The following is a 15383-nucleotide window of genomic DNA, read 5'->3' on the forward strand; positions in this document are numbered from 1 at the left end:
TCAAGAAATAAAAAATTTATTTACCATTTATTATTGGTTGTACAAAAACGTTAATTTTTTTAAAATTTTTAATAGTTAGACCATCTCCAACGGTGAACCAAACCCAGTATCAAATTCAAATTTTGATGAAAAATTTACTTTTTCAAGTTCCAACCGTTGCACCAAAGTCATATCAAAATGAGAATTCAGCAAACAAAACATCAAACTGAGACCAAGACACAGATTTTACCAAATCACTGTTACTGACCGTTGAAAGTGGTACACCGATCAACCAACCGGTTGCCCGGCAGGTTGACCAACCGGTTCCCTTTGAAATAACTAAGTTCAAACCGGTCAAAAAAGGTTCAAACAGGTAAAAAAAAAAAAATTTTTGCCCAAACCGGTCGACCGGTTGGTCAACCGGCCGGTCGACCACTTCCCTAATTCTGCTTTGATGCTCACCATTGGAGCGCCTCGTATCAAATTGAAAAATCGTCATTTTTTTCATCAGATTTGATGAAAAAAGAAGTTAAGCGTGGGAGATGCTCTTATACCTATATAATTTTACTTTTTAACTTATTCTCGAAAAATGATAACAAAACCCGACCCGTTTTGAGTTGTCCGCCAATGTAAAAGATTTCATCAGTGGGACAGAGCCCAATGATTCATTGTTGAGAGAGAGAGAGAGAGAGAGAGATTGCATGCTTTAAAACGACATCGAATTTGACGCCACGGGGAACACCATTTCCAGGCGGGTTCGCAGCCACAAGAGATCGCTGATGGCCGCCACTTCCGCCGGAAAACCCCTCTCCGGTGCCTCTCCTACGCTATCCCCTTCTCCCAACCCTAAACCCTCCACTTTCTCTCCCGATTTTCCGCCGCCACTCATCATCTCCTCCGATCAACTCCGCCATTGCACCGACGCTCTCAAAGCTTTCCAGGAAAAGCTCCAGATGCCTCAACAGATCCGCAACGAGTTCTTCATCTTACAGGTCTCCACCAAGTCCACTATAATTTTCATATACTTGTGTAATTTGCTCATGTTGATGTATATTTAATATGTATGTGCGTGTGCAAGAATTAGGTTAATAACGGAATATATATATACACGTTTTTCTCCATCTGATTGAAGTTTCATTTTTTTTTGTTTTTGTTTTGAAAAAGAGTGATGTGTTTGAAAGTTGAAAAATGCCAGGGAGTTGAACACTGTTGAGCTTCCAGTAGTACTTGTTGAGAAATGAATTATTGGAACCTAGAACTAGGCTGCAAGGCCATCTCTAGCTCTTACTCAAAATTTTAATCAAATTTGAGTTAAAGTTTTATTTGATACGAACCACATCAATGGACTTTTGAAAATTTTGAGTAAACATTCGAGTCTCCCTTGATTTGGGTAAAAAATTGAGTTAAACTCAATTTGGTATGAGTTTGGGTCAAGGTGTGGAGGGTGTTTTGAGTGATTTTTATCCAAATTTTTTATATCGGTTTGAGTCGAGGATTGAAGATGCCCTAACCAAACTGATGGTGAAAAATGTGGAGGGAGTGCTCTTCACCTTGACTAGAGAATCTAGGACAGTTTTAGGAAACTTAGGCTGTGTTTGGATTGTTCAAGTAGGGGTTTGTACAGTGAAAGGAAAAAGTTAGTGAAAAGTGCTAAATTCTTTTGGAAAGAAGTTAGGGTTTTGGAAAAAGTGAGGCATAAGTGCTGAATTTTTTTAGAGAATTTTATTTTATTTTATTTTTTACTTTTCCCTACTCGAATCCTTGATCCAAACACACAGTATTTCTGCCTACAATAGGAATTGTAATGGGTTTTAGTTGTAGAAAGGTTCTAGGATTAGGGTATCAGAGTGAGATGAAGGCTTTTAGAATTTCCAAATGTAAAAGGCTAGTAAGGACCTGATTTTCAATAGTTGCATGTTGTTGGATTTTTGAAATTTGTTGTAGGATTATTTTTGGGCAGCAGCTATTCTCTTGTGAACTTTTATGTTTTTGCGATTACTATACTAACTAGTAATTCATATTATGTTTGATTACAGGCCAACAGGATGAGCCCATCAGAGATGAAGAGTAGATGCTCTGTGGCTCTTGATAGTGTCAATTGTAGCAAAAACCGTTATGGAGATGTCTTACCCTGTATGTAATCCAGTTGGCTTCTTTGATATGGGAAACTAAATTATTCATGAGATGTAACGTAACTTTATTGAAATTTGTTGTTATCAGTTGACAAAAACAGGGTTGTACTTAATCCATGCAAGGATTACAGACCATCAGCAAGGGGTTATATCAATGCAAGCTTCATTGAGGTAGAAACTTTTATTGGTCACCTTTATCATGTGTATATGTCACTCTGGTATACACTTAGTAGAGAACTTAGTGAATTCTTTTTTTGACCTTTGAGAATGCCTCTTTCAATTGTAGACATCTTCATCTGAAAGCATATCTCGGTTCATAGCCACACAAGGTCCATTACCTCATACCTTTGAAGACTTCTGGGAGATGATAATCCAGAATCGTTGCCCTGTTATATTGATGCTCACTCGGTTGGTCGACAATTTCAAGGTACTCAACTGTATACAGTTCCAGGTAATATTGATAAATTTCAAGGTACTCAACTGTATACAGTTTCAGGTAATATTGATAACTTCCAGAGTCATGGAATATCATTCTTTGGTATCAGTTCCTAGTTTGTTATTGTTGTACTAAGAAAAACGTATGTATGCTATGAATAACATAAATATGGTAGTTCATGGGGGTATCGGACTTCTAGGAGGGAGGTTTCTTTTTCTTATGGTGGTGCCTGTGGAAAGGAATTAATAAAATGTCCTTTGTTTCCCATCAAAAAAGAAAAAAAAAAAAAAAAAAAAAAAGAGAGAGAGAAAAAAAAAAGGAGAATCAATTAACCATCTCCTTATTCACTGTGGTGTTGCTAGAGATGTGTGGGCTATACACTTGCTTTATTTGGTGTGGAGTGGGTTTCCCATTTAGTGTTGGAGACCTTCTTTGTTGGAAGATGGCTATTGTAGGCAAAAGGAAAAAGAAGGCTTGGATTTTGGCTTCCTTATGTGTTATGCGGATTATTTGGGGAGACAGGAATTAGAGGTCTTTTGAAGGGATTGAGGAACCTATCTATTATATGTCTAATGTATGTCGGAGATGGTGAGCCCCTATTTAGATCAATTTTTGGATTTTATAGAAACTTCTGAATAAAGGCAGGGGTGTAGATATCTTCTTTGTCTCTGCTTGTATAGGACTTGATTTGTATTGTTTCGAAGGCATATACTTGTTTTGTCCTGGCAAAGTGCTTTACTTTTGCATTCCATATTTGGCATTCATTTCAATAAAAATTTACTATAAAAAATAAAAGATCTTATGCAATGTATTGCCTGAATAATGTTGTTGTTTCTTCAGTGGTTCAATGCTTGTCCAGTGGGAAGTAACATGTGGAAAATGTGGAAATAATGAAACCTTCTCTAGCAAAATCACATCTCTGTTTATGTATTATCGAATTTTGTAACCTTTCTAATAAATTCCTTTGACATGGTTCTTTAGTTTCATGCTTGTAAACTTTATCTACTCATCAATGAATGTGTGCTGAATACGTCCTCATGCTTATAATTCTTTTTGTACAATTAAAACTACTTCTACTAGTCAAAAAAAGAAAAGTAAAACTGTTAGAATTTACCAATTTACTCCTCCACCTACCATCTCCACTAGCACCCACTTCACCTACCACCTCCACTACACTACACCTACTACCCAAACCCTCTCCTATATAATGCCACTCTGATTTGTAATACAATATATCAACACATCAATCTTGTAATCAAATATCAATCAATAAATACATAAATTCTTACATGGTATCAGAGCTAGGTTGAGAAGCTAGTAATTCTGCTTCACCGGCGGGCGGCAGCCTCGCCTTGGCCGCCCGCCGGACCTCTACACATACCTTCCATCCGCTGCCACAAATCCCATAACTGAGCTATCGATCACCAAGGCCCACGGCTCTCTCCCTCAACCAAATCTCTCTCTCTCTCTCTCGTTGGGGGTGAAGACAGAGCGCATCTGGGCTAAAACAAACATACACACACACTTTCCATTCAATTGCAATCAACACATCCTGGAGAAGCCTCCATGGGGAATTAGGCCAGCGAATTGCGTCAGCATCCTGAACAGAAGCTATGGTTCCCATGAACCAGCTAATCCGGGAAGAATCCTCGGTTTCAAATGGCATTTTGAACCTCATCCCAGAGCACCATTGAATCCTCATGGAAGCCCTCACAGATGAAGCCTTGATGCAGAACTCTGGAGTGCTTGCCCGCGGGTAATAAACCACTTCAAAACCCTCAAATCTCGCCGGAAGGTCGTTCCGGCCGCCACAGACAGCGGCGACTCCGCCGACAAACTCGACCAACTCCTCCTTTCCGCCTCCATCTGCAACGGCGAAGACTTAGGCCCCTTCGTCCGCAAAGCCTTCGCCTCCGGCAAGCCCGAGACTCTCCTCCACCATCTCCGCCACTTCTCCAAATCCAAGGAGGCTGAGATCGAAGATGTCTGCAGAGCTCACTACCAGGACTTCATCATTGCCGTCGACGATCTCAGATCTCTCCTCTCCGACGTCGATTCTTCCAAAACCTTGATCTTCTCACTCACTGATTAAAACAAAGTCTCTGTCGCATAAACCACTCGATTCGAATCAGAAGTGGAATACAGTGAATTGGAGTTCCCTCCTCCTTTAAACACAGAGCAAAAAAAAAAAAAAAAAAAAAAAAACAAGCTCTGAAAATTTCCCTGCTTTTGAGGCCTCTCTCGCCGCCTCTGTGGGTTCATCATATTTCCCTTTACACAATAACAGCCCCATGTGCTATTTGATCTCTTTTATGACACTTTTTTTTTTATTTATTTTATTTTATTAAAAAAAAAAAAAAAAAAAAAAAAAAAAAAAAAACGAGGCAACCCACGTGGGCTTGTCCTCTCTCTTTCTTCTGTTTGATTTTCAACTCTCTTATTTTTATTTCTTTTCTCTAAAACCCTTTTTTTTTACTCTTTTTCACATACCCATTTTTATTTTATTATATACTCAACATTCTCATCATTCTTTTCCCCACTCCAATATATTATCCTAGCCTTAATTGATTCCACTGATTTCCCCCACTTCATTTTATTTATTATTCTTATTATTCTTATTTTATTTAACCAAAAAAAAAAAAAAAAATTCATTCCAGTTTAATTTTTCTGCTCGCCATTCGGATTTGCCCAATACACTCATTTTATTCATATCGGGATCAACCCCGATCCACATTTTACACAAAAAAAAAAAAAAAAAAAAAAAAAAAAAAAAAAAACAACAACAACAACTTTGTTTTCTTTTCTGCAGACGGCCACCCACCGATCTACTCTGCCGCCGGTCTCTTCTTCTTGCCTCCGTCTTGGACAGTCCTTGACGGTGCTGCCTCCGTGTTTTCCACACCGCCGAGCAAGTTCACTCCCCCATACTCCTCCACTGCCGCATATGGCGGCCCTCCAAATCGGAACATCACGGTGGCCTTCCGCTTCAGCTCCTTGTTTTCTGCCCTTAGCACGCTTATCTCTGCTCGCGCATCCTTATACATGCGTTGGAGCAGAGCCAGCTGGGAGTTTAACTGTTGCACTTCATTTGTCCTACTCTGCAGCCGGTTCGACAAGTTTGTGACCGCCGTCATGGTTTCCACGCATGACTTCAGAGTATACTGATTAGCCTCAATATCAGTTTGCACCGCCATTTTTTGCTCCACCGACCGCATCGGAAAGTTCAATGGAGCAAAACCAGAGGTGTTTGGTTGCGGTTCACTGGCCACCGCACCAGTTATTTCTCTTGTGGGCTCGTTCAGTTCTGGAAAGAGCGTGAGCAGGTTCTGGGTAGCTGGACGGGAAGAAGAGGCCATGTTTTTGGGTTGCTAAGTGTTTCAGAGAAGGGTTGGTTTCCGGGTGTTTCAAGATTTGCAGAGACAAGCTCTCCGAGCGTTCAGAGGTTTCAGACTAGTATGCACAGCCTTCGCCTCAACCTTGTTTTAAATAGCCAGGGCCAGCCACGCGCATCGCGCGCCTCTTGACGCCCGACAAACTGGCACGCCTTTTCATGGCACATCTTTTGATAAAGTGGGCACGCCTTTTGATGGCACGCCTTTTGAAAAATTGGGCGCACCTTTTGAGGGTGCGATTTTTTAAGGGGTCCGACAAGACTCTGTAAACTGTCCCGACATTGATTCCGGTTAGCTCCTTTATGGGTCCGACAAGACTCTGTAAACTGTCCCGACATAGATTCCGGTTAGTTTCTACAAGGGTCCGACAAGACTCTGTAAACTGTCCCGACATTGATTCCGGTTAGTTTCTACAAGGGTCCAGCAAGACTCCGTAAACTGTCACAACATTGTCTTCTACAACGGTCCGACATGACCCCATAAACTGTCTTCTACATCGGTCTGACACCACCATACCGTGTCCTCTACAACGTTATGACACCCCATACAGTGTCTTCTACAACGGTCTGACACGACCATACAGTGTCTCCTATCCTTTTTTATTTTTATGTATTTTCTTGTTTTGTTCCTCTCTTCAAACTCAAGTTGGTTAGTTTCTATCCTCCTTGAGTTTGCGGGGGGCTGTTAGAATTTACCAATTTACTCCTCCACCTACCATCTCCACTAGCACCCACTTCACCTACCACCTCCACTACACTACACCTACTACCCAAACCCTCTCCTATATAATGCCACTCTGATTTGTAATACAATATATCAACACATCAATCTTGTAATCAAATATCAATCAATAAATACATAAATTCTTACAAAAACAACTTCTCCCATTGGTGATTTCTGTACTATTTAATTGTGCACAGGAACCATATAGAGATATATTTATGCTATTTTCTTTAAGTTTCCTCTTTTATTTTATTTAGTTCTCTCTTTGAACTGTAAGATATTCTTTTGATTTTGATTGGAATCTTCTTATATTGAAATTTTTGTGCAGATGGTGAAATGTGGAGACTATTTTCAGGCAGAGGATGGCCCTAGAGAATTTGGTAATATCTGTATTGCCACTAAATGGATAAAAACATCCGACACTGCAATAGTGTTGCGCCATTTGGAGGTGAATTACAAAGATGTAAGTTAACATTTTCTAAGTGATGTGCTGCAGAAATCCAAAATATCATTTATGAGAGCTCTAACTTCCTAATTTTGAAAAGAAATGTGGCTAACCATGGAGTAGATAACCAAATACAGTTTGTTTCTTCAAAATGAAAACAAAAAAAAAAATGCCTAACTGTTCTACTTACTTTAGTACTTTAAGTAGCAGTTACCAAAAACATTTTATATATGTAACTCTGGAGCTATACTGGCAGACAAAGTGTTTTGATTGCACATGAGATGGGCCAACTTGCTATGAGCAAAAAATGTTTCAACTATGGCTGAAGAAAGCATCACTTCTTCATTTTCCTATTGTCCATTGATCAATTTCCTGCCTGAAGAGGCATAAGATGCCACCACCTGCCAAATATGAGATCTGATAACACCATGGATTATGCCCTGATATATTAGATGTTGGCAATTGCACAATACAAATTATATTTTCCTCTTCGTTTTACAAACATAAGTATGTACATATATATGTATATACTAAGAAGCACGGACACAGATACATATGCGGACACAGATACGGGGCACGACGATTTCAAAAAAATGGAGACATGGACATGGCAACTTGAGGATCTCTACCATTAACATGAACCCTGTATTTGCTCTTAACAATGGATTGCCATAGTGACTCACCTTCGTTGGAAAATCTCCATAACCACTTGTCAAGCAAGGCAATGTTCCTAGCCACAATATTCCCAATAGCAAGACTCCCTTTCTTTTTGGGAGTTGAAACAATTCCCCCATCTAATCAAATGATCCTTTCTACCCTCATCCTTTCCTTCCCACAGGAAATCCCTCGCCGATTTTCAATTTTCTTTTCAATCCTAACTGGGATCTTGAAAAGAGACCCAAAATTAGACTGGAATCCCACTCAGGACTGTCCTAGTTATAAAGAAAAACTACTTGTGAATTGTAAAGTGCAATATATATATGGTGTACTTGTTCCTTTTCCCATTATGACTTTTTTAGAATGTCAGTTCTGTACATGTAAAGAAGTAAAGGGAAAGGATTGGACAACTGTTTGTGTTTTCCTTACTGTTTATCTGTGTTGCAGTCAGAAGAGCCACCACTGTCTGTTTTGCATATTCAATATCCTGAATGGCCTGATCATGGAGTTCCCAAGGACTCCCTTGCTGTCCGTGAAATATTAAAAAGAACTTACAGTGTATCACCCACTCTAGGATCAATAGTTGTTCATTGCAGGTTAGCTCATGTAGCCTTGTTTATCAAATATTCTCCAGCAATATTCAGGAAGCAATTTATACGTATATTCCTGAGACATTTTCTTCTCTTATTCAGTGCAGGTATTGGGAGAACCGGAACTTATTGCACAATTCACAATACAATCCAAAGAGTCCTAGTTGGGGATATGACTGCTTTAGACCTCGTTAATACCATAACCATGTTTAGGTCACAGCGAATTGGAATGGTTCAAACATTGGTAAATTTCCTTCTTTGTTTGTTGCTCCGTATTTCAATCCTTGTTCTACTGTGGGCTTTTTAACAGCTTGATAACTGCACATTTTATTTTCCTATCATAACAATGTGAACAGAATAGAAGTAATGAGCGATGGTATTGTCAACTAGCCTTCCCAAAAACTTTAGGGAAATGCTGCAATATGAAATGTCAAAAGCTATCTTTATGGGGGGCCCACATATTCTGCTCTATCTAGTGCTGCAGCTTTCCTTGATATGTAGGCTAGCGTGTCTTTGCTCAAATCATAAATGAAAAGCTTATTAATCAAGGCTACTTGCTTCTCAATGTTCTATGAAGTATGGGCACTCCAAAAATGATGCTGTACGAGTACCGGGTACTTACCGGCTATGCGTACCTTTCAAGGGTTTGCTCATTCCCTAAGGTTGTGTTAGGATCATAAATTTGGGTGTGGATTTAGAAAGGTAAAGGAATAGGCGAGAGCAATGGAGAAAAAAATTAACTTATATTTCATTCACATTTTTTTTTCCTTTCCAAATCTCTATCCAAATCCATGATCCAAACATAGCCTAGTAGTAAAACTCTCAGGAATTTGTAACTCTCAAGGATTGGAAATCTTAAGAAGAAGAGAAATTAAGAAAGAAAGATCAAGAACTATTGGATACGCTTTTGTCCCCAGATAAATTGTCACTGTAGGGAATGAGAACATCAATATTAGGAGTTTACGAGGTTATAATTCTTTATGGGGTACATAAAAGGACTTCATTGATACTATCAAATATACAGAGAAATATTTTAGAAGAGTTGATACATCGTGAGCCTAGCAATACAAGAACTTAAAGATTTTCATGAAGTTAAAAAACTCCTGTAAAGGATCTGGTGTGTGTGGTTCATTAATTCTTTTAAATGAGAATAAATTTTTCCTTGGGATTTTAGGAAGGAGTTTTAATTTTTCATTTTCCCAAGAAATATTTTTCCAACAAACACAATTGTTGTACATATTCTCAGCATTGGCAATTGTTACCCCAGTTTCCTAAGATACAAACAGGCCCCCAGGGAATATTTTGTCAAGGGAAGAAAATTGCCAAAGTTGTTTCTTTCTGATTTCCATGATGGTTTCCAATCAAACATATGTTCGGGATTCACTTACAGTTGTATTGCTGGGGTAAATGTTGTAACAATGAGGAGATTTTGATGGCATTAATATACTCTCCCTGTAATTATTTATTTATTTTTATCTTTCTTCCTCTGCTGACGATGTATGCTACTCCCTGTTCTTTAGGATCAATACCTTTTCTGCTACAATGCTATTGTTGATGAACTTGAAGACCTCATTTTAGAGTTCAACAAACAAAGTGGCATATAAATCTCCATTTAGATTGGTGGCCTAATTTGTTATTCAAGCTATATACAAAGAAAGTCGAGCCATATGTTTCATCAAGGTGCGCAACTTTACTCAGATTTGCATTCTTTAGCAGCAGGAGTTAGAAAAAAATATTTCAGGTCCATTTATCGTATTTCTATGAACAGAACAAAATTTCATTTCTGTTGTGTAGTTTCTCTCCTAAACTGTGTAAAAATCCAAACTGAATCATTTGCATAAACATTGATCTGTTCCTGATTCTTCAAGTTAGGGTATTTGAGGATATGTTTAACTGCATGATGCCAACAATTTCAGTTTATAATCATGATGCTCTCGAACAAACCCGATCGAATGAACTGTTGTTCCGTGGTTCAGTGATTTTCATCTATCACAGAATACGATGAGAGCCAAGTCATGGTATAAGAGTTAGGATAACTTTGACCTAACCCATGTTTTTCAGTTCATCAGAATGAAACCAGATCCATACGGATCAAACTACAAATATCTATGTTTCACCATTGGGGGCTTCCTGGATTAAATCCCAAACAGATCTGGGTTTTGTTTCTTTGTTTTGTTTTAAGGTTAACGTCGCATTTGCAAATGTTAAAAAAGTTGTTATTTTTTTTATTTTTTTATTTTTGTAATTGGGAAAGGTCAGGTAGGGAGTGGAATTTTTTTATTTTAGTTTTTCAAACATTGAATCTAGACTAGGAAATGAAAATTTAAATAAAATTTACAAAAAAATATTTTTTTTGAAAAAGTATTGACTTTTGTACATTTTTAAGAAAGGATGGATCTTATTAAAAAAAAAAAAAAAAAGTGACTTATTTTATTTTATTTTGTTGTCACTTAAAGCAGCACTTGTTGAACATGCATTTTTATTTTTTTGCTCAAATAGTATAAAAAAAGTTATTTTTTTTAGTAGTAACCTAAAGAGAGCTTGAATCACATAGTTGGTGTTCATTAAAGTCAAAATTGCTATCTTTACACTATTTGTTTTGGTGGAAATGTTTTTTTTGTATTTTTGTATTTTTTTTTTTTTTATGTTTAGTACTGGAAAATCAAAGTTAACTAAAAAAACATTTTCCATTTTTAAAGGATGAAAAATATTTTTTGGATTAGACTTTTACTAATGCCAACAAACACTACCATCAGCACCTCCACTATTCCTAATGCAACCATTAATACAAAAAACGTGAATTGTCAAAATAAATGCAAGGTTTGTCTGGAAAGGAGTTTCATATTCTATTCAGCGTGCTACAACTTGGTTTGAAAAGTAATGGATTCTCCTTCTGCTGTTTGAAAATTAATGGGAGAGTACTTTTCTGCTTTTCAAAAATTTTAATCTTATTTGTATCTTAAATTTATGATGGAAAAAAAAAAAAATCATTTTTTGTTTGTGAACTGTTAATAACTCCACCTTATTGTGGACTATATAATTTATAATATTTTTATCAAGTTATAAAATCTTTCATTTTAAAAACAATGAAACAATTAGTCCACCTATTAAAAGCTAAATCCCATGAAAAAAAAGTGTTTTTCATATTTTTAGGATTAAACAAAAAGATTCACAAATAAAGTGCCGACTCATTTTCTCCTTTTTCTTTTTTAATTCTACTAAACACAAAAACTGAATGAATAAGATGTTTGATCCTTCGTACTTTTTTTTCTTTTTTTCTTTTTTCCTAACACAATCCTGTCTTTTGCTCCCAAAATACTACCGTAAAACGCGTGTTATATAAGGTTTTAAATAAATAATTAATAATTAATTTTAGGAAAAATTAGTTTAAAGTATCTCTCTTATTTTTAATAATGGAAGAGATTCATAATATTATTTTATGATATATAAGGTTACTCAACCCTTGACATTCGTATATCACAAAGAAATTGGATCCCCTCAAATCAAACTGCCTCTCCATCGCTTCCTCTCTCTCTATTCTTCTCTCTTCGACAAACTCCACTTCCATCGCTAGAGTTCATCGTCCTCATCGTTGTTGTCTTCTCTAACTCTCTTTCCTCTGTTAAGCGAAGCTCAAAGCATCCTTATCCATGGACGATTTCACCGATCATGTATAGATCGTCACCTCCGCCAACAAAAACTCTCTCGCCAAAAGCCTCACTTGTGCTGTTGTTATCGTTGCCTCTGTTGGTCCTTTGTCCTTCCACAAATACACACATGCTCTAGAATATATATATATATATATATATATATATAAGCTCGATTCTTTATCTCTTCTTGGGGAAGTTCACAAGTGATCGGCAGTTTCGTAACTAAGGTTTGGTAGGGTTAGGTTTTTTTCGATGACGTTGGGTGATCCGAGGGGTTCTCAATACTCTCAATCTTCGGGTGTGGTGTCGAACCATTTGATTGCAAATTTGAGAGGCAAAGAGGAGATTTTGTAGACTACATGGAAGATTTTCTGGATGAAATTAGTGTTCCTTTGATTACAGAGACCACTACTGGGATTATTATGGTGGTGGAAGCATGTCATTTGCTAGAGAAATTTGTAAACTAGAGAAATTTGTGCAAATCAAAGAAATTTCAATTTGGAGATCACTATTGAGATTATTATGGTAGTGGAAGCATATCATTTGTCAGAGAAATTTGCAAAGTAGTAAAATTTGTGCAAACTAAAGTAATTTCAATTTGGAGACCACTACTGAGATTATTATGGTGGTGGAAGCATATCATTTGCCAGAGAAATTTGTGCAAACCAAAGAGTGGGAAGTCCAGAGAAATTTGGTGAGAATTTTTCTGGAAAGTCTAGAGAAATTCTCTAGATTGAAATTTTTCTGAATCGATGTGTGAGGGACCTTAGACATTATGAAAATATTAGATATTGTTTATGCTATAAAATCTTAATACCAAATACCCTAAAAAAGACCTCGTAATTTTTAAATTAAAATTAAACAGTAATAAATAAAATTAATTAAATTTTAATTATTTTTATCACAATTTCGCTTATGATTCCCCCCCCCCCTAAAAAAAAATCATTAATGCTATGTTTTAAGTTCTAAATAACAATAAAATAAATCATAATGTAATTAGTAAAAATTAAATAAAAATTATGATAAATTATAAAATTGCACTTTTTTATTTTTATTTTTATAAACAAAATCTACACTTATGATAAAATATAAATACATTATTATTTTCCAAGGGTTTTATAATTTTAGTTTGCCATATATTAGGTGATATCGTAAACTACGTGAAACTCAATAATTATTATTATTATTTTTTACTAATTACATTTTTTTTAGTATGCCATATAATGGTAATAATAATAATAATAATTTTTTGTGAAACTCAATCTATCAAAATTTGTTTAAATAAAAAAATTGAATAACAAAATGAAAATGACAAACAGTGAATTACCAGTGACTTTTATCATTTTATCTTTTCTAAAATCAGCATTTATCAACCAATTACAACTTTTAGATTTTCTCATAATCGTTAGTTTTGGCATCTCACATTGAACTTTTTTCTTATTCTTCTCTCTCACTCACTTTTGTTTAACGAATTTTCATAATACAGGTATAATTTTTTTAAATTATTTTATAAACCCTAATACTTGTGCTATGCACAGGTTTAAATAAATAATTAAAAATTAATTTTGAAATTAAATAATAACATAAAATTTATTTATAAGAAATAAATAAACTATGGTGGAATATATTTTTAAAAAAATTGCAATAAAATTACAAAAATTATATTTACAGTGAAATATAAAAGCATTTTATCTCATAAATTTTGCACTTTAGTTTATTTTATATCAAAAATAGCCCAATCATAATAAATTATTTTTGTTAATTTATTAACTATCCATTGTCTATTCTGTAGAAGTTAAAAAATGTCTATTTAGGCCTCGTTTGGGAACATGATATTTTAATAACTTTTTGGCTACAATATGAGGTAAAGAAAACTAGTATATTTGGGATGACTTTTTGACTTTTTACGAAAAGATGTGCAAAAAGTAAAAAAAAAGAAAATCTTCAACTTTTTAGTAGAAGTTGTTGGCTTTTTGATTTTTTAAACATAAAATTATAGTTTCTCCTATGCCATAATTCACGAATACAAAAAAAATAAGAGTTGCCTTGAGCATTTATAGTTGTACTAAATACTAAAAGTGACATAATCTAATTGACTCAACATTTATCTCAACTTTGTCAGGACCTAATCATTAAAGAATAGTCTTAGTCTGTGGCTAAGTGCCATTTTGGGAACATGGTAAAAAGCCACGTTTTTTGGCAAGTGCCAAAAACGCAGCCCTAAAATTACAAATTAGGGCCTATGAAAAATAAATAAAAAAATAACTCTCTTATGTTGGGTAAGGGTATTTTGGTCATTTTAATTTGATTTGACACTATAAATAAATATTAAACTAAAAAGCAAAAAGCCAGCTTTTTACCAACTTCCCAAATCACTACCAAAAAAGGCAAAAAACTTGGTAAAAAGCCAAAAGTCAGCTTTTTACCGACTTCCCAAAACAACCCTAAGTATGAACAACTTAACTCCTTTATTTATTAAATTGATGAATAAATATAGGGTTAATTATATATATATATATATATAAAAAAATCTAGGGTTTCGCGTGTTTTTCAATTTAAATCCCATAATTTCAATTTCGACAAATTAAACCCTAAAGTTTCATCTATGTTCCAATCTAGCCCCTTCGTCTATTTCCATTATATTAAACTAACGGAAATTTGGGTAGAATTTAAGATTTAAACTCATATGTTCAAACACTTGTATCTCCCTCATCGTAACTCTGTTTCGCCTGTTGGATTCACCCCATAACCTAGTTTTCATTCCACTCTTCATAAGCCTTATTCCACATCTTTTTACTTGTCGTCGGAGCCCTGAAAATTGGCTAAAAATAAGATTTTTCTCTCTTTGGCAAAATTTTCAGATTCAAACCCACATGTTCAAACACTTGTATCTCTCTGGTCGTAACTCCGTTTCGCTTCATTTTTGCGTCGTTGGATTTAGCTCATGCCCTTATTTTTATTTCACTGTCCATACGCCTTACTTCACATCTTTTTACTTGCTGTCGGAGCTCCAAAAATTGGCCAAAAATAAGATTTTCCTCTCTTTTGGGCAAAATTTTCATATTCAAATCCACATATTCAAGTACTTGTATCTCCCTCATCATAATTCCTTTTTGCCTCATTTTCACATTGTTAGATTCAACTCATGGCCTAGTTTTTATTACACCCCTCATATGCCTTGTTTCACTTCTTTTTGCATGCTGCCAGAGCTCCGAAAATTGGTCAAAAATAAAATTTTTCTCTTTCTTTCTCTCTCTCCCTCTCTTTTTTGTTTTTTGTTTTTTTCTTACAGCTATTGCAACATTATTCTTGGCAGTGGAGATGCAATGGATGATACTTGATTGGAAACGAAGGTGCCTTAACATGCTCACCAACTCAT

General features: G+C 35.6%; 1 protein-coding gene across 2 annotated transcripts; it reads left to right on the forward strand.

The window, feature by feature from the left end:
- Nucleotides 1–557: 557 nt before the first annotated feature.
- PTP1 (protein tyrosine phosphatase 1) lies at nucleotides 558–10221 on the forward strand. Of its 2 annotated transcripts, none has more exons than XM_028223868.2 (8): nucleotides 558–971; nucleotides 2016–2112; nucleotides 2200–2282; nucleotides 2398–2538; nucleotides 6991–7125; nucleotides 8212–8360; nucleotides 8457–8598; nucleotides 9875–10221. In XM_028223868.2, the coding sequence occupies exons 1-8, from the start codon at nucleotides 759–761 to the stop codon at nucleotides 9956–9958; spliced, it is 1044 nt and encodes a 347-aa protein (XP_028079669.2). In that variant the 5' UTR covers nucleotides 558–758; the 3' UTR covers nucleotides 9959–10221. The 2 variants fall into 2 exon arrangements, with proteins under 2 accessions (XP_028079669.2, XP_028079670.2); XM_028223869.2 differs by having other exon boundaries at nucleotides 570–971; nucleotides 8462–8598.
- Nucleotides 10222–15383: the final 5162 nt, after the last annotated feature.

Source organism: Camellia sinensis, chromosome 6 (assembly GCF_055761805.1).
Source record: "Camellia sinensis isolate YWXY chromosome 6, ASM5576180v1, whole genome shotgun sequence".
In the NCBI taxonomy this organism is placed as follows: domain Eukaryota; kingdom Viridiplantae; phylum Streptophyta; class Magnoliopsida; order Ericales; family Theaceae; genus Camellia; species Camellia sinensis.